The sequence below is a fragment of the Dermacentor albipictus genome, chromosome 6 (assembly GCF_038994185.2).
Source record: "Dermacentor albipictus isolate Rhodes 1998 colony chromosome 6, USDA_Dalb.pri_finalv2, whole genome shotgun sequence".
Taxonomy (NCBI): domain Eukaryota; kingdom Metazoa; phylum Arthropoda; class Arachnida; order Ixodida; family Ixodidae; genus Dermacentor; species Dermacentor albipictus.
The window spans coordinates 107,775,771-107,795,647 of record NC_091826.1 but is presented as its reverse complement, the minus strand read 5'-3'; the positions used below and the strand labels follow the sequence as shown (position 1 = coordinate 107,795,647).

The window sequence follows — 19,877 nt, the reverse complement described above, 5'->3', positions numbered from 1 at the left end:
GCGGATGGAAATCGGCGCAGGCTGAAAACACCGCACCGGCACGATTCCCTACGTGTGTTGTGCTCTTCGCAAACAGCGCTAAGCAACCTGCTCCTTTTCCGCTGGTTGTTTTGGCATCCAAACACGACGCAATGATGCCCAGATGACTTCTTCTACTTTGGATCCGTGTGAACGGGCACATTTCCGCACTTTGGAGCCCTAGAGCTGGCGTTTGCCATGTCTACTGGTCGCCGGCGAACACACTTTGGCAGCCCAGTACAAAATAGCGCCGGTCGACCGGGCAACCCGGGTGCGAGAGTATGCGTTCGGTTAGTCTGGGTGCGAGACTAGCGTGTTCTGGTCTATACCTGCATTGAACTTCTACCTCCACAGGTCTGGTCTGGTCCCCTCACCATTGTGCTCATTCTGTGGCGAAGCGGAGACAATCGATCATTTTCTGTTGTCTTGCAGACGTTTTTCTATTATAAGAAAACGACTACTCGAAATCCCGCTTCATTGGTCTGACTTTATCAGTGCCTGTGATCCTATCTTTTGGAGCCTCCATTGTTGGGTTCAGCCACAGAAACGTTTGCTTGGCGATCCAAAATTACCTCATCGAAACTAATCGATTTCCATGTTAGATTGATCGTTCTCCCTCCCAACCATAGCTTTCTTTTATTTCTTATCTTTTATTAATTATTATTGTTATTATTATTATTATCTTATACCCGGTTTTCATCTGATTATTTCCTTTTTTCTCCAAACACAAAACGCTTCCTTTTAAACTCACACGCCCAAATTGTTAACTCCCTTGTTATCATTATAATTTTAGGCACCTAATTAAACCGCCCGATTCTTGGCCAATCCCCCACTGTGGGTATGTGCCACAGCCACTCAGGACAACAACAACAACAACAACGACAGAAAAGGCAGCCTGAATCCTGTGCAGCCAACTTCCCTCATCAGGCGACCGCGCCGAGAGCAATGTTCGAGAGCAAACTTCCTCGTGACGTTCGTCTTGCTATTGATGCCAAAACGCTAGCCCTCCAGCAGCAGAAAGCCGCCACTGAGCCGTAAGTACACATGTTTTTTTCACATCGGCCATCGGCAAACAGCCGCGTCTATGCAGTGAGTGCTATGTGGTATGATTACCAAGAAGTGGTTACTCGTGCTGTGTGCTGTAGAAGCGCTGGTGGAAGCATGCTAGCAGAGCAACCAAGCGTATTGCGCCGTGGTTACCGGCAGCATGCCTTTCAGACTTGCCAAATTATGTGACACGAAAGCGTGAGAGAGCTGGCCACACCGCCGCGAAATTCCAGCACCAGTTCCTCGTCACAAGCTTTGGAAACATCTGCTCGGCAGCTTGCCATTCTATAAAAAAAAGGTTCCCTGGAAAGTTTTCAAAAAGGAAAGTGTTTTAGTGGACCTTTTTTTGCGCAGCACATGAAATACAATAAGAAAAGGAAATATATCATACATTCACATCACTGACGTCGCTAATGCCTCAAGTGGCACATTCATTATGTCCGTGAATGTTAAGAAAGCAAGTATGAGGTTCATTTTTTGGCAGTAATGAAACCCCGTTTTTTTGACAAAAATATGCAGTAAAAAAATTTGAAGACCAGTTTAATAGACTAAACTGATGTAATATTTCCGCTTTGCTGCCATTGAACGTAGCAGCGGTTTATGTCGCCTAAATATCGGCACCTTTTTTCTGTAGCGGTTAATGTTACCCTCCCTCAATCCATATCCGCAAATGCCTAATGTTCTCTGTTTTTGCCCCTGGAACAGGTCCATCTTCTGGTAGGTGATTTTCCTGTGGACAGTGGTGGCCGCCCTGGCTATGTTCCTATTCATCTATCTTTACATCATCCACAGTGAGTTGGCCAATGGATGCTATAAAGATAAAAAAGAGAAGAAATTAAAGTGATCCGGACTGTGAAACCATACGACTACCGGTGACGAATGAAGGGAACACAGGGGGTCAATTTCTTGTCTCAGCCACATCCGGCCAGCAGACAATGAAGCCATAGAAAGCATCGGGGAACTACCTTTACTTTATTCGAAATGTGACAAGTAAAACAGTCATTCTCTCCGGAAAGGCGAAGCATCGATTGCGATAGCAAATTAGTAGGAAACTGTACGAAATAAGGATAGTGGTTTAACGGCCGTATAAGCTTGCAAAGACTCGCTTAATAACTAAATTAACAAACACAGTGTCACGCGCGCAGAAGCAAGAATGAACACATCTCAACCGATGACGGCGGAAACTAGCTGTCAGAACGCTGGAGTGAGGAAGCGCAGCAGCAGCAGCGAGCGTATTGACCTTCGCGCTGCCTCTCGATTCAACGCGAACTAAGCGCCGAAAACAGCCCACCCGAAATTACCAGCACTCCCCATTGCAGATCGCTTTCAACATAAGGCCCGCGTGGACACACCATACGCAGCAGCTGCCCGAGTAGAACGCCCCCCTCCCCTCACCCCGGTGCCTTGCGCGGGACGGAAGACGGCGCGCTTCGTTTTCGCTGTCCTCTCATGCGCGCGTGAGACTGAGCCGTCATCGTCGGCTCACCTTGCCACGCTTTCACTCGCAATACAACATACTGCCCGCGGCAACGATGTTATCGCGCTTGGAGTTTATATGGAACATCACGGCAACGGCGACGGCAGAAATGCGCTTAGAGTGTCCATACAATTGCTATCGCAATAACAAGGTAAACAGAAATGAAAATGGACCAAAGGGCAACAGGACGCAGGCGGAAGTCGAACCCATGTCCTCGGAATTCCGCGTGCGATGCTCTACTACTTAGCTGCCATGTGGCTGTCCTTCCATAAACCTTCTTGCGCAATCGTTCTAGGTATAGGCGGAAGAAAGCACCCAACAGACAAGGAACAAAGCATTCTCTTTTAAATTTTGGTGCAGGCAGTCAGCTATACTTTTGGCGACTCTTTAGGTTAAACATTTCTTCGGGAAACTTATACCTGTTTTTCGAATGTGACGAGCTGAAAAACAATTTTATGAGAGTAAGTGCGGGATTACGCTACCCATTGTAGCAGTGCCTTCAATAACTTTATTAGAAACATTGCATCTTTTCTCTTTCAGCGAGACTGCCCACATACCCACGTAAGCCTAACAATTTCCTAATATAGTGTTCAGAACTGCAGGCATTATATGTCCAAGTGCAGAATGCGCTTGCTCGTTTCGTAAACGAAAGTGCATGGAGTCATAGTCAACAGTGACGTTTCTTTCATGGCCTTTCTTTTTCGTTTGGTCGTGGGTGTGATCCCGGCCGCGGAGGCCACGTTTCGATGGAGACTAGTTCCAAAAAAGCGCCTGCACTACGATTTAGATTCACGTTAAAGAAGCCTAGGTGGTCAGAATTATTCTGGAGTTCGCCACTGCGGCATCCGTTGACTGAATGCCCGTTTGTATGAGATTGCCTCTCTCAGGGCTGGGCGGTTACTTTACAAGTGTATTATGACACCAGAAGATACTACCGCAATTATTGTATCCGATACGATACTTTCCATTTGTATTTTAAGATACTTTGATACATTCGGAAATTTCTTATTGTAAAATTATACAGTCAATATAGCAGCAAACGCGTATGCACAAAAATGCTTGCTTGGAACTTTCTTAACTCCGACCAACCTTGTTTCATTTGAATGAAAGGTATGTTAGTATATCAAAATTTGTGCCTTTTTTCCTCAATGTATAATATTTTCATTCCGTAGCAATTTATTGGGGTTGCTTTAGCTGCTTAACATGTAAAGCTCTTTGTATGCTGCGTTGTCAGCGGTTGTTGTTTGTCGCTTTTGTAATTGACGGGATTCGCTGCTCTGCTTGCCGGCCAGCTAGCGTGCCACCATCTGATTACATGAACGTCAATAAGAAAACTCTGCACGGTGTCGCAAATACAGCTGTGTAGTTTTACCTTGTACGTGAGCGTATTACCGTTTGCAGAATAACGGACCACCGGGCAGCTAGCTATACAGCAGCAACAACGCTGGTAACGACACCTTTGAGAGGCATCGTGTATAGAGAAAGCACAATAAGCGTAAATGACCTTTCATTTCATATTGCACTTATCTGCTGGTATAAAGTGCTCGTTAGCGACGTATTTATTTATTCAGGTGGCTTAGTGGCAGCAGTATCAGCTTGAGAAGTGGAGTTAAGCCAACGTTTATAGTTTTGCACGGAGATATTTCGATTGCTGCCTGGTATCTTGTAACTTAAAATACACGATGCATTCTTTCATGTATCGGAACTACATACACTGATACACGTCTTGCCAGACGTATCATGATACAGATACAAGATGCCCAAAGGGTATCTAAGAAAGTATCTAAGATGCCTGCGTCTTCGACACTGCCCAGCACTCGCCCGTCTAGTGTAACTAGGATTACTGTATATGCTACAATCGGTAGCAGAGTTGCGCGTCTGTTTTCGAAACGTCGCTCGCACTTTCATTAGCCGAACGCCATCACGCGGGCTCCAGGACCGTGCCCTGCGATGAAGCTGGCACTTGGGCCTGCATTTCCTGTACTTTTCTGTATTTCCCGACACCGTTGCTGCAGCGAACTGGATTGACACTATAGTTAAGGCCAGCCTAGTTCAAAGCGAATCTTGCTTTTTGAGTTTGATGTTTTTGTGCGCAGCATCTCGTGCTGCGGTTTTTCCATAGCAGTTCCATGGTTACATCGGAATTGAGATAGTGCGTTCGATTGTCACAGAAAAAAAAGGCGAAATGCAGGAAGCTTACCGTGTTACGCGAGCGTCACAATGAGTATTTGAAGCCGTCTACTTCGTGCTTTCATGTGCCGTGCTTTTCAGGCCATTTCAAACGAGAAATACAGCAACACACGTGCATTCTAGTGTCCTTTCGTTCAGACGCCAATTCTGTACGAGTACGTGTTCGTGTCATTGCTGAACGCCGCCCCTTAACGAGTTTCAGGAGTGATGACAAGATCAGTAGCGACAAGTCTTTATTGCCTCTTTATCGCCGTCATTCGTCACCTGCTACTGCATGTCAGCTGTTTTGTCGGCTGCGAGGCGCCTGGTGATGGAGGCACGTCCGATTCAAACGAACGGTCGTGTGCGTGCTGTTACGAAGGGCGTTCACGAAAGCAAAACGTGAAATATATGTGTGATGTGAGTCAGCGGTGGTAGGAGTAAAAGCAGTATAAGTGCTCATTTTGTTGTGCGTTTGCTCTGGATGAACAGTGTATAAGCGTTGCCGTTTGCATTATTCTTATTTGCACTGATAGAGAACCTCTACCACACCAGCCTTCAAAACTGCTTCGTACACGCATCGTTGGTTTCTAATATTATTAAATAAAGTTATGGGGCTTCAGGGGCCAAAACCACTTTCTGAATATGAGGCACGCCGTAGTGGGGTAGTCTGGAAATTTGGACCACCTGGGGATCTTGAACGTGCCACTGAGTCTAAGTACACGGATGTTTTCGCATTTTCCTTCAGAAGTTGTTACTGCACTTTTATGCGAAGCATATTACGAGAGGTCAACCCAGCTCCTCAGGCGCGGCGGTGTCGCCATGAAACCACGTGACACCGTGACGTCACGACAGAGGAGAAGTGGCTTTGGCTCAACTCTTGCAAGACGGGCTGGGTGGGAATCGAACCAGGGTCTCCGGAGTGTGGGACGGAGACGCTACCACTGAGCCACGAGTACGATGCTTCAAAGCGGTACAAAAGCGCCTCTAGTGAATGCGGTGTTGCCTTAGAAACGAGCTGTTTCTAAGGCGTGCGTCTCTTGCTCAGGCGCACATTTCGTTGCCGCGCCGAACGCTGCTTTGCTCGACGCTCACCGCGTCCAATGCGGGGCGCGTAGTCGCTGCCCTGTAGCCCATTGTCTTACACCCCTTGGCGGGTCGACGGGAACGCTGTCGCGTTCCACTCTTGAAGGCGAAGCAGTAATGCATGAGTTGTTTCTTCGTCTAGCCGAACCAAATATAGCCAAGCAACAGCAGTTCACCAGGCTAAACAGTGGTTCAACAACTAAAATAAAGGCTAGTATGCTTCGCATCCTGGGCTTAACCTTACCTAAGCCACAGCCATTTTTTTAGGTACTTCTGTCGGTGAGATGAATCTCGGAAATGGATCTAAATATGAAGACATATGGCGCTGTTCATGCATGTAAATTTCAGGCAGCCTTCATATTTTTTTAAATGCGGACCTTGGTATTAGAAGCTAAAATTGTGATACGGATTTCTACAAAAATAAATTGTGGAGTTTTACGTACCAAAACCACGATGTGCGAATAAATCTTGCTCATTGATGAGACCCGATTCTGCGAGTGTATCGTATGCATTCACAAGTTCTTTATTGCACGAAGCGTTACACATGGCAGTGGGACCTGGCAATGATGCTCTTTGCACAGTCAACGATAGCCGAGTTTTTGAATATGGCCCAGGATTAGCGTGACGAAAGTTAGCATCCCTGAACAAAAGTTGATCAACATCTCATCACGTCATTTATCTTCACTGTAGCGCGCAGCTGAGTATTTAGCGAGCGTAGCATGTTACAACACGAAGTGTTCTCACATATCAAAACCTGGAATTGCCCGCAAGAAAACCATATAAATCGAAAAGACTATCATTAATTTACCTGTAATTAATGATGCCTCGGTGGAGCGTTTCTTAGCAAATGCACTTTTGAACCCCGTGATGTGAATTGCGATGTCTTCCCTAAGGGTCATTGTGGAGGACAAGCCGTAAAATTGGACAGAGGTCAGTTCGTAATATTGTAAACGTCTTCTTTAGGTGCCTAAAACGTCTTCTTTAGGTGCCTAAAACGGCTTCTTTGGGTGCTTAAGCACACCATATTCCGAGAGGTGCAGTGCGAACTGTAGGTTTCTTACGGACAGAAATCAGGCCGGGCGTGTGTTAGGCAGAAAGGGCAACTGTTCATGAAGAACACTGCCAATTCCAGCGGCTCATATTTTTCGTACTTCCGCTCATTTGACTTTGCAGCTGCCGTGGTACGATTGCAAAGAACCGCTTACAGATGTTGCCCGCAGTACCAATAATTTGAGGACTTCCGAGAGCATGAATACATTGAACAAATGAAAGTACAAGTATGATCAACGAACATTTAGCGGTAACGAGCGGTCGTATTCAGCCTAGTAGCTTAAGCGTATTCTCAACATGAAGAGGCACACTCTTGAACGCAAGAATGTCAAGCTGGTTCTTATGTCAGTATTTTTCATTCACAGCTTTAGGCCAGATTTGCAGATGAACACCAATATTTTCATTCGTACCTCCTTCGTCTCTTTTTCCAGGTTATAGGTTAGACACAAGCTTTAGTTTTTTCTACCAAGCACTTAGCTGTTTTACAAGCGCATTGTCTCTGTGCCTGCTTGTTCGACTTGATGCACCATTGCAAGCAACGAAAGGGTAATTTCATTGCTGCATCATGGCGATTGTACTCAACAAAATGTTCACTGTGACATGCCGGCAGCACGCAATGCAGCCTCTCACGTATCCCGCCAAGTGAAGTGAAAACTTACTAAGTGATTCTGCTTTGCTTAGCCTAGCATGGCTATTTTTATATTGCCTAATTTTGCTCAATGATTTATTGGCCAAGTAATGCCTGACTGGTCGGGTAATCCAGCTCAAAATTTGGAGTAGGCGCATCCACAGTCGGTGATAAAAGATATTGCTTGAATTTTTAATCAGCTGGTATGTATATTCGGTTCATCTCTGTGTGCCCAGCTCCTGTATTTTCTACTTCTCAAGTGTCCCATTGATAAGTTCTCTTGATCTGAATAAACATGAATTAACCTGATTTTCTCATGGACATGCAAAGCCTATGTGGGTTATCCTGGCGCTCGCATGGGCGCTCTGTAGTGGCTATGCGCACTTAACTTATTTGCCGCGCTATAGGTCTAGATGCTTAACATATTTGTACTGTGGATATATTCAAGTGAACTCCTTCCAAGTTGGAGAAGCAGCTGTGGTTACTTTGTAGGAACATTTTTTGACGTAAGAGAGTAAGTTAAACCTGCATGGTGGCATAATTATTGTTCTTCATTTGTAAAATTACTCACTGATCGCGTAAGGACGCCTGAACAAAAATTTTTTTTTCCGTCAACTGCCTATTACGTCAAGTGTGGTTCAGATTAAATTGCTCGACTCAAAACAACGTGTTTCTGTCGGCTGTGCTAAAAACTTCACAGGTAGAAGAAGAAGCACTACTGCGGGTCTTCCTAATTTTCGGAAGATAATGTGGCGTTTGTGACCTATTTGGGTTATGCCAAAGTTGTAGCTAGAATTACCATTTTTTTTGCATCTAATGCTCCACATTGATTTCGCGCAAGCGCCGTAAGAAAGTGAGCTCGGATTTTATTTTTCAATAATGCACCACTTCAGATGTTGCCCTGGTGGGCCCTATAATTAAATTTCATCTACGACTTATGTGAAGCAGGAAGCAAAAGAGACTCATGTGTTGTCATGCGACATACTTTAAGGGCTTTGCCAATTTTGCTTTATTACGCATTGCAAATATAGCTTCCCTGTGATAGAAAACTGTTTTACATTCACTACCAAAACAGGCCATTCTTGGAAACCCGAGCGTGCAAATGCACATATTAAAATGACTACGCTGCAAGTATGGCTGTGATACCCAGTGCCTGCTGGTAGGTGGGTGCTAGGTAAATGTTGCAGCAAATCGGAAAATGTACCAGACTCTAAATACGAATGGCAAGACGTAGATGAATGAGTAAAATGTTCTTAGAAAACCTGGATGTGGAGAGCTGTGGAACATAGCTAGGTATAGAGCTCAATACGTTCCATAGAATTTTCTGGGTGAAAGAGAACATGAATTTGATAGCGCTAACTGATCACAGTATTTGGCTTCGTTGCCGCGATCGTATGTTATATAAGCACTCACTTCATTTGCATTCAAATTGCATTGGGGTTTTGTTGCCTGAAACAGGTTCGGCTTCCAGATCAGCGCTTTTTCGTTCGCAGCCTAAAACAGAACATTGCACAGCTCTGAGTCGCGTATTTATCTGTGTTGATAGAAAATCAGAATGCCAAACAATTTTTAAGCAATCAAAGCATATGCGATAGGTTGATGGGTATCTGCTTACCTGCAATGTCAAAACCTTTCCAGTTTTGAATAAACTGTAATTTATGTTGAAGTTCACACTACCCTTTCCTAGTAATTTTCACACTGAACTTATCGTAGGATATGCGGGCTGAATAAAATAACATTACCAACATATTTCTTGAGACTGGTGAGAGTGCGGTCTAACGCTACGTTGATATGAATGAAACCTGCATTTGGCAAGCGGAACTGTGGTACTCAGTTCGCCTCTATGTTATCAGGTAAAAATGTTTGGGATGGCACACAGGCGAATAACCTGCGAGTGCACAAGGTACAAGTCCAAAAAAAAAACAAATAATATTCGCGTAGCATCTAAGGCAGCACGCTTACAACAGATGGGCTCTGCATTCAATTAGGTCGAAACGCGGCCTACAAACTTTGGAAAAAGCGCCCGAAAAGCGCGCACGGTCGATCGGCGATACACTACGCATGCTGCCTGCAAGAACAAAGTGCGGCTTTGCTGCATAGCTTTCGTTTCTTAACAGGCAAGATGGCGGACTACGCGCCACTCTGCTACCTTCGGTAGCACATATATTAACTCTGAGTGTAACTGATCGCGAGTAGCACAACCTCCAGCGCCTCCTTTACGCCTACACATCACCGGGCCCAAGCGCGGCCCGGGCTCGCGCACTCGTTCTTTTACAGCGAGGCTGTATACCTCTACCGTTCAAGGAAATTCTCGTGTCGTTGGAAGCAAAAAACTCTACATACGTGGAGTAAGATAGTGCAATACCGGCCCATCACGCGGCGGAGGTGAAGCAGGCGTTAAGGAGAAGCCGACATACACAGCTTCACAGAGTGGAAGGGCACTAAGATTTTTTTTCCGTCTCTCGTTCCCGCCCCCGGCGCGGACGGATGCGTTTCGGTTAAATCATGCAATAAGCATGTTGGGTTCAAGAATTTGTGGGCGCTATAACGTAAAACTATTCCAAACTTTTCTATTCCAATTCTGCTATCAGCCCTCCGCGATTGGTCAAAAACTTTTTTCGACCACCCCCCATTTCACCTGTCTGTCACGCGACGTTACAAAAACCGCAATACCTCCCCATCTGATATGATGTGTGCACACTGATTATGCATGATTTGACAGAAAAAAGAAAAACAGTTATTTCTGATTCGACCCCTTTTCGCCATTAGCCCTCGGCTATTGGTAAAAAGTTTTCGGGCTGCACCCACTTCACCTGCCTGTCACGCGACGTCACAAAACCGCACGAACTCACCGCGTCAAAGTGACGTGTACGCGATAAAGACGCATTAATATGCCGAACAAAACTGAATTTTTTTCGGAATAGCCGCAGGCTGCCCCGTTCCGAAAGGAATAAAAGATAGCTGCCGCCGATCGCTGAGACGCTGGCTACTCGCACCTGCAGGAGAGCATGGGTGTATTTGCGTATAATAAAACTTCTTGCGTGACCGTGTAACGTTTTTAAGCACTTTCGACACGTTTACTACCTCATTCTGCCAACTCTTCTTTGCTGAGGGTCAATTTTAACGTCATTCTTAAGCTTCCGTTGCATGCCGCCGCGATTTTCGACCAGCCACCACAAGGCTAAGTAAGGGAAAGCCGACCAATCGCAGACGCCGGCACCACCCTCTTCATCCGATTATCAGTTTTCAGTGCACTGGCTCTGCCCTAGTGAATCCCTCTCCACTTGAGCGTTCTCCTCGCCTCTTGTCAGCCAATTAGATACAACAAGCCGCTCAGTGTAGGCAATGTTATTCGTTTTTCAAGCAAACAAAAGGGACCTCCTATGAACGAGGAGAGCGTTTGATTGGCCTGTTTAGACAACCCTATGGGTGACCGCCCGGTGCTTGCGTCGGTGGTTACGTAAATTTGACGTCAGGAAATTGGAATAGAAACATATTGGAATAGTTTTACGTTATAGGGCCCTGTGTTACCTCGACATGCCATGCCGCGCTAACGTTGCCAGCCCTCACGTCAAGCCCTCAAAGTTGCAGCCTACTTTTTATAGCGCGTGCGGAACACGGATACCTCGGAAGTTCGTTTTTCATATTGACACGTGTACTTGCTTATCTTTATCGGGCGACACGTTTCACCGCCCAAAAAATGTTGTCGTACAGCGCAGGACGCGCCTGCATGTATAGGAAGTTTCTGGAGTGTAGTCGATGGTCCCATCCGCTGTCTGTGATCGAACTTTGTGTAATCTGATTGCATGTGTGCGCGACGCGAATAACGTAGAACTTTGTGGAAGACACGCGGATCACAGCGATTACTCGGGAACATTCGGCGGCTGATGTATAAAAGCCTAAAAGCTGACACACTTGACCCGCTGATCAGATTTTCGACGATCGTCGAATGTGTTCACCGCTGCGGCCGTTCTTTGAATGTAGCCTGTCTGTGAGGGCACAAGATTGCCCAATAAAACGCTAGTTTTGTCACTCCGAGCTTTGCTGCTTTCCTCACCGTCACTACTACGCGATGATATTATCCACTGAAATAGACGTGACACCATCACTGCCGGTCTCCAAAACCAAAATTTTAAGGTGCGCTTTAAAACAAGCATTTCAGATTATGACTATTAAACCATTGTTAATTTGCTAATTGTACATAGAGGCCACGCAAGTAACGTGGGTTTCTTGAGTAATGGTTTACCTCGAGATATAGAATCCCGCTGTCATGGGATATATTTCTTAAAAAAGTACTGCAAAGGCGGAGTTTGGGAAGCCGCAAAGTGTTTGTCCGTTATGTCTACTGATAACATTCACGCGCGTCGGTGCGTTTCTTGCAGACCACAATTACACCGGCCAATCCAGATTAACCAAGCGAGCCATGCGTCTTGGAATTCCACTGCGTAAGCACGTTGAAGTCTGTTCTGATATTCTGTAGCATTCCGTAGGTATCATGCCCTCGTGTGTTATTTTTCGGCTATTTGTTTATTTATTTACCAGAACTGTTGAATCAAGCGGGAGTCGCTGCAGAATGGGTTACAACGTAAGAGTTCACACATAAAAATTCTCTCAAAACAAGAGCAGCAGCGTGAAGATCAAAACGAAAAAAAAGAGCGTACAAAAGCAAAAGTTCTCAACATGAACAGTTCTGCCGGTAGTTAATGTTTGGAGCTTTTCTATCTTCTATTCAAACTAAGTATGGATCTACGTAATCCACTCCATTATTGTTAGCGGAAACAAATAATACTTAAGCCGTTTTTTTTTCAGCTGAAGTGCCACTATTGAAAGTCTATGCTGCCTTAGTAGCCCAACCTGTTGGCAATGGTATTAACGCTTTAGCTGGCAGCTCAACAATGTTGTTGACCTTACAAAACTAACTGCAAAAATTATACAAAATCAAATATTAGTTTGTGACTTTTAATTTACCTTAACTTATATAGCGGCTGAACAGTGGTAATAACAAAAAAGTCGACCGTGAGCAGCAGCAGACGTTTGAGTGGAAAAACTTGTCAGTGTCGCGTTAGCGGACATGGTGGTCGTATTATTGCTAATGCGAAAATTTTCTCCTTCGTTTAAGAAAGCTATCATTTTTTTCTCTTTTAAGGTGGATTTCAAGAACACACCTTTACCTTGTAAAAGGAAGAAAAAAATTAAATAATTGGGTTTTACGTGCCAAAACCACCTTCTTATTATGAAGCACGCCGTAGTGGAGGACTTAGGAAATTTCAACCACCTGTGGTTCTTTAACGTGCTCCTCAATCTAAGTACACGGGTGTTTTCGCATTTCGCTCCCATCGAAATGCGGCCGCCGTGGCCGGAATTCGATCCCACGACCTCGTGCTCATCAGACCAAAACCATAGCTACTGAGCAACCACGGCGGGTATGTCAAAGGAAGTGCCAAGCACAAGTTGGTCACACACATTGGTCTCTAATCAGCTGGTCAACAATATTTTCCACTTTATATCATTTAGTTTTCAGAGAAAGGGTTTTTTTCAAATTGTGGGGTTTTACATGCCAAAATTATGAACTGATTATGGGGCGTGGTAGTCGAGGACTCCAGAAATTTGGGCCACCTGGGGTTCGTTAACGCGCACCTAAATCTAAGTACACCGGGTGTGTTTTTGCATTTCGCCCCCATCGAAATGCGGCCGCAATGGCTGGGAAGAAACATTTCATGTTTCATTTGGTATGTATTTGAACAATATCAAGAAGAGATAAATCAATAAAAACATTCTAAGTCAGGCCTTTCCATTCAAAGGGTTGACGCCAGTGCCAACAACTGCCGCACCAGCATTCGGCGCGCTCTCAACTGAGCCTCAACGACCACCTGCAGCCGCCACCGCGTTCAGGGAGAAATAATCAGTGTGTGGGTTGAATTCCCACCAAGATCCTGTCACGTCGAACGCAACAAAAGGCGAACGAATTAGACTCAACGAGCTGAACATTCTAGCATCGTTGGTGTCCGTTGAATTATTTCATTCCGCTTGCCAGCTGCACGGCAAAGGGTTGTCGGATATATTATTTAAAAGGTTACAGTGCCCACTCTCTCCTGCGAACGCAATCATAATGCCCAAATCGCAAGGCGGCACGCATGATAAGGCGGTGATGGAATACGCTAAGAGCTATAGCTTGTGTGCATTGTGCTCAGTCGAGTCACTAAAATTAAGGGCTGTACATCACGAACAAAAGACGAAGATCACTTTGTCACAGACGCGAGAACCGGGATCGACTGCAGAAGAGCACGCTTTTGGGCTGGTTGGTTCATGATTGCGAGCAGTTGTTTAGCGCTGTTTTACTGCTCGTAACCGCGATAGAGCGCTCACGGACGAGTTCAGACGGCTGGGAGAACACAGGCTGGAAACGTGCATGGATCTGTGCAAGAGGTTTGTGCAGGATGCCCGGTGTGTCGTCACCTGCCTCAGCGTATGGTCGCTGCCGAAGCACGCACGTGACGTCAATCACGACGTGAACGTCCATTCGGCGCACGTGATGTGCCTCACGAAAATGTGGATGTCGCCCTAGGGACGCAAGTTACTCGCCCATCGTTCCTCGCCGGTCGTGCGTGCCGATTTCAGTGTCAAATTAAAGATGCCCCTTGAGGCTATCACGACGTCAAGATATGCACATGCATCGAACTCGCGTTCAACAATATCCCATAAGCGGTGCGAGATGTGATGCCATGTCTCTACTTACTACTCGGCTCCCAAGGCCATGTTAGTGTCTATGTACCCTGACGCAGGTACGCCATCACAGAAAGGACAAGAGGTTGACGACACCAGAGACTGTTAAGTGACACCACCCACAACGCTGAGGTTGTCGGACTACTTTGATATACCCGATACCTGTGACGCATGCTGCCTCGACGAAATAGCAGATGACACGTAAAGTGGCGTCGACACGACTTCGTGTCAAATTATGCCCATAAACACAATTGGCCTCTCACAATGCCCCATTCTTTGTAACACTATTTGTCAACACCACTTTCCAGCACTACTCCGTGACAACAACGAAGCCAAAAGAAACTGTTTCGCGCTCTCAACTCATAAGAATATGCTTAAGCATCCTCTGTAACGATTATTTGGCGTGTTCAGGGCCAGCCTAACATAATCACTGAATTTTCGTTCTTTCCCTTTCCTCGTGCGTATCGAATTTCAGCGAGAGACAGCTGCTTAGCAATGCTACCCAGCAATGCTACCCAGCAATGCCTCCCTTGCTCGGTGCGTGTGCGCTGTATTTATCCTAATTTGTATGCACAAACGAGCGCAACAACTGTCTCTGCAGCGGGTCACGTGGGCAGCTCGTGCGATGTCTCCTCCCAATGCCTGGACGAGGCCGACTGCGTTCGCGGTGTCTGCCCGTGCGACACCGACGCCTTCCGAGTGGTCGCCGGCGCTTGCATCTCCGTCCCCGACACAAGCACCGTGTCAACCATCACCAACAGCAGCGCCAGCCACGAGCTCAGGCCATTGCTTCGGGGTGATGGTGACCTCAGGTTCCGCGCCTAAAACTAATCTCATTAGAGAGAGAGAGAGATCAGGAGAGATGGGGATATTGAATCCTGGAGATGTTTGCCTGTAGGCACGCCTATACTTGAGGACAACTTCCTGTGGCAATGGAAGGAAGTCTAGGTACTTATCAAATGTTTTTAGGAAAACATTTATATAAAAGCAAATAATAATTGGATTTTGCTGATAAGACAACCTATTTGGAGTGAAATCAAATAATTACATTTTTTGTTGCTGGCCTGGGTGCCCAATTTGTTGCTCCTTTACTACTTAGACATACTTAATTCAGCATTTAAGATGAAGCTGTAGCTCGGGCCCAACTCCGACGCGGCCTATTCAAACGCAAAAACGCTTCTCTGAGATAGCCTCTGGACCGATTTTAATGAAATTTGTTGCCTTTCATAGCGAAAATTAAATTCTAGTCACTGTTGAAGCAGAATTTCGATTTAAGGGCTGAATTTTGTTGAAAGAATTTTCAAAAAATTCAAACAATAGCAGCACGAAGTTTACAAATTAATAGATCTGCATCAAGAAGAGATGTCGCAGTTCGGTGAACGGTATTCCTTAGATTATCCAAAGCGGACAAATTCCATATGTCAACTTACATATTACTTGAATTTTGTAGGTTGTGTTCAAGGGTTCTGCAAAAAGCTGTATTTACACATTCCTAAATTTCTTCAGATTTATATGTAACATATAAATTTTGTCCGATTTAGATGTACTATGCGATGCTATTCACAGAATTGTGATATCGTTTTACAATGCTGAGTTACGAAGTTGTAAATTTGATAGTATCGTTTTCTGAAAATTTGCGATTTTTGCCAATTTTTAACAAAAATTGACTACCGAAATAAAGAATTCGAGACAAACAGTCACTAGATTGTAAGTTGTTTGATATGCCACAAACCTCGTTAAGTATGTTGCAGTAATTGCCGAGAAAAACGAATTCTCCTTTTACATGTATTTAGATAGGAGTACCCGAGCTTAAGCTTCCTGTTAAGCAATTACGGAAGTGCACGAAATGAATCAATCCTATGACATTCATGTTCCCTCTTTCATTCAGCCTTGTAAGAAAACAAGGATGATCGACTTGAGACCGTTTGATGCTGTCAGGATCATACATGGGTGTTCTAACTTGGTTCTTTTTCTCTCTATCGAAAATAGGCTCACACAGGATCAATGAATTATTGTAAGCTCTACTTAGGTTACTTGATGGAGTTAGGCATGGCCTGCGTATTATGTAGTAGCAACCTAGCAAGCCAATGCACAGCCATATCTTAAGAAACCGAAAAAAATGTATACCTTAACATAAACAACTGGCAAGTACCAGCATTTTGTATGAAAGCAAACTAAAATTATCGAGTGACTAAGATTCGCAGTGAGTTCAGTGATCTCACGTTGTGTGAAAAGGCTGATGCAGTAAGTGGTTTTAATTGATGCAGTAAATGGTTTCGTGTGTCTATCCTAATTAGTAGCTGCTTTCACGTGCAAATTAATCACAAAGAAATGAAGGGAATTCTCATATGGCGCAAGACCGGGCAGCCGAAAAAGTGAGGAAGCATTTCGTGTCGTTTTTTTTATTTTCATAACAAACCAACAGACTCTTCTTTTGGTCCAGCGATATTTTTAATACCTACAACCTTCAAAGACATTACTGCAGGGAGGGAGGACTACGTAGTATTTGCATGAGGCCGGCGTGGTGCAAACAACAAACTACCGCACACGCCGTTATACATCCAACAGCAAACCTCGGAACATTCAGTAATTTGCTGCGGCAGTTGATTTCATTAACTGATAGTGTACGGGAACATGAGCCATGAAAGAAAGTCCTACAATTAATTCATATTGTTTTCCTTTGATGATCACGTCTTTGAGATGTAAAACGAGAGGGCAAAAGTAGTGTTTCCCTGTCTGCTTTAATTACACAGCAATAAATTTTGAAAAACATGTCTAATCGCATTTTTCTTCTGCGCCGGCTGAATAATTCTCATCACAGTCCATGCTTTAGTGTAGTAATACCAACAGTAAAGCCATAGTTATTAGAAAGAAATTGAGTTCCGCGGTCTTGTACGAGTTCAAGCATATCAGAAAAGATTTCCGTTTGCCTGTCCCAGACCGCAACAGGTGTGCTCTAATATGGACCTTAAATTAGCAAAGTAAAGCAGCTCTCCAATTTTGGGATCCACTGTCCCTGCAGTTACGCTTGACAAAATTCAACTTTTCGCAAGCCCTCAGTGTTAAAACCTCGACCTGCTTGGTCCAAGTTAGGTCGGATGATAAATAAACCCCAAGTTTTTTATGCCCACTCACTCGTTATAGCTGACACTAGCTAATGTATAATCAAACACGTATAGATTGTGCTTATGTGTGGAGATGTAGTGACTTACTGGTGATTAATGCACAATGTCTTTGCATAAGTCTGCAAGATTCGTGTGCACTGTACCTATAGTCACTATTCGAGTAGCGAAATAAATGGTACCCCAATGAGCACTGTGAGAGGCGACAGTCAAGAGGCGATGCAGCCAAGAGGCGACAGTGGCTCAGCCTCTGTGCCAAACACTGTTGCTCCACAACAAAATATGCAATGTGGCAAATTGGGATGCATTCACATGTACTATTCAAATCCGCACATCGCAAATACTATTTGATTCCTTCCCGCATTGCACATTATTGTACGTATACTTTATTGCAGCACTGTGTGTGTGGCTATATAACCCGTACGCAGTGAAATAACTTGACAATTCAAAGCTGTGGTGGTACAGAACATTGAAAGCAAGTTGGCATGCGGCTTAGATAATATATTCCTCCTAAATATGGGTCACCTTAGAATCAGCAGCTTTCTTTTCTACTTGTTCGCTGTAACGCCCGAACTATATTGTGAGGTCAGGTGATGCTGTATTCCTGCAGACACGCTAGAACAGCCTGACTTGCACAAACGTTTCTTTCCATCACTCTGAAATGAAGATGGTGCACATTTGCTGACAGAATATGCTTAGAAGCATAACTGTCTATCATTAAAAACGGCTTTGAAACGCAAGAGTCGATACTCGTATTTGCTGGTGTGACGTTTTACTTTTATAGGGCAAGACCACATCGATGGACAGGAAGGACACATCACAAATACTTGTGTTGTGACCTCCCAGTAACATTGCAGGTAGTATTCTGAGGTTTTTCTATGTGGTTTTTAGCTATAAAGCTGTAAAAAATCTGTAAATTCGAATCTGTTTTAAGCAAACCGAGACACCATGAAAAAAAGCATAACACTCAGGCCTACATATTTTTTGTTTCATATGAGCTACTTGCGCTGCAGGTCAAATTCCAGGCATTCCAGGAAAAAAAAATACTGGGCTGGGCTAATGAGTTTACGTCGTTCGAGCACTGGGTCTAACCACTGCCTAACATTGGCGGCACTTAACTCACTATGAAGCTTTGCGTGTGAAGATCCCCAAGTAGTCCTAGAGCTACCATTTAAATATATATTACTCTCCCTCTTTCTTAGTATGTATTGCAGCGCGTTTGAGTGTACTTCTCTTTCTTTGCCCTCGTGTACCGTGACGCAAAAGCCTATATTTGAAGCCTATATTTGAATCCTCCCTAATTAAGGTATATTTCAATCCACAATGCTGACGCTATTGCAGTGGAACGCGGTCGGCGGCTTGCTTGCACACTACGTCGTGCTGAAGTGAGAGCATGCATGCTTTCGCAACGCCCACTCGTGCGCTGCTTGTGTGGAAATTTGGATTAGGCGAGTTCTTTCAGCGTGAAGACAAATGAAGAAATGCGATGCTAGGAGTCCTGTTGCGGATATTGCTTTGTCCTGGTCGCATCGTGGCGCCTACGATATACCTTAATGTGGAAACCTACAGAATTTGTAAAAAGTTTACAAGCAACTGCAAAATGACACAATCAGGAGCCCGTCATTTTCACAGGCTTCTCATAGCCTGGTGGCCTTGCACATTAGCGGGAGAGTGGAAAACGCGGCGATTGTAAATATTGCATGTTTTGGGGAGTCGACTTGTATGCGAGACTGGCCCGCACACGTTCTCACTTGCTTCGATGCTTCTGGAAAAAATCTGTGCATGCACGGGCAAAACAACTCGTTGTTTTTGGACCCCACGACCAAAAGAAAGCGCTGTCTACCTTGCGTCTGTGAAAGAAGGCAAAGCGGTTCATAAAATATGAATGTTAAGGGAATGATGTGCGGCCAGCGAATCATTCCTGCGTTCTCAGGCTTTTTATTTGGCGCCACACTGAACACAACTTTGGTTACAATATTGGTGAAATTAAATGTGTATAGCACTTCCATTCCAGCGAAAGAGGAGGATTTGTCTGTTTTTCGCATATTTGTTGTTAGCTATGAAAGCAAGCAAAAGCGAGTAATAGTGCTTTACGTTTTAATTATTAAGTGTCCTTTGAAATTATCTGAACTGTTGCATTTCCATCTCTCTTGTCAACAGGCACGAAGACAACGAAGAATTGAATTTGTGACCAAAAAATGAAATGATTAGGAGCCACGTCTCCAGCCGTCACCTGGCGTCAGTTTGAACTTCGGGTGGTCAATTTTCGACTTCACGATGAACTCTGAGTTTCGCTACCGGCGAACAATACCGAAGAAAAATCAGTTTCCCTATATGAAAACAATCATTTACTTAACTCAAACTCGCGATCTATGAGATAAAAATATTTGCTCTGCTTTATGGCTGTAAGGAGCTGGCCTGTGTATACTGCATGGTACGGGAACTGCGGTTGCAAAGAAATTAAGCAGCTGTCGCCATGTTTATAGCAAAGCTGTTAATTGTAATAAAATTATTTTGGTGTCCTGCATAAATCTGTCGACAAAGACGCCCCAATAAA

The 19,877-nt window shown here is 44.6% G+C and overlaps 1 protein-coding gene across 6 annotated transcripts; it reads left to right on the top strand.

The window, feature by feature from the left end:
• The first annotated feature begins 885 nt into the window (after nucleotides 1-885).
• On the top strand, nucleotides 886-19,752 carry LOC135905033 (uncharacterized). 6 transcript variants are annotated; one of them, XR_010565301.2, is made up of 7 exons: nucleotides 886-1,052; nucleotides 1,771-1,856; nucleotides 3,083-3,103; nucleotides 11,858-11,920; nucleotides 14,800-15,146; nucleotides 18,105-18,177; nucleotides 19,481-19,752. XR_010565301.2 is itself a non-coding variant. In XM_065436034.2 (7 exons), the coding sequence occupies exons 2-6, from the start codon at nucleotides 1,823-1,825 to the stop codon at nucleotides 18,167-18,169; spliced, it is 378 nt and encodes a 125-aa protein (XP_065292106.1). In that variant the 5' UTR covers nucleotides 886-1,052; nucleotides 1,771-1,822; the 3' UTR covers nucleotides 18,170-18,177; nucleotides 19,481-19,752. The 6 variants fall into 6 exon arrangements, 5 of the variants coding, with proteins under 5 accessions (XP_065292106.1, XP_065292104.1, XP_065292103.1 ...); XM_065436034.2 differs by having other exon boundaries at nucleotides 14,800-14,994; XM_065436032.2 differs by having other exon boundaries at nucleotides 14,800-15,000.
• Nucleotides 19,753-19,877: the final 125 nt, after the last annotated feature.

What these genes read in the sequence shown, in the direction of transcription:
- LOC135905033 (XM_065436031.2), top strand. Translation starts at nt 1,823, where the DNA reads ATGTTCCTATTCATCTATCTTTACATCATCCACA. An exon ending in CGGGGTGATGGTGACCTCAG is followed by an intron (nt 15,011 to 18,104) that starts GTTCCGCGCCTA and finishes TTACTTTTATAG; the next exon opens with GGCAAGACCACATCGATGGA. An exon ending in ACCTCCCAGTAACATTGCAG is followed by an intron (nt 18,178 to 19,480) that starts GTAGTATTCTGA and finishes TCTTGTCAACAG; the next exon opens with GCACGAAGACAACGAAGAAT.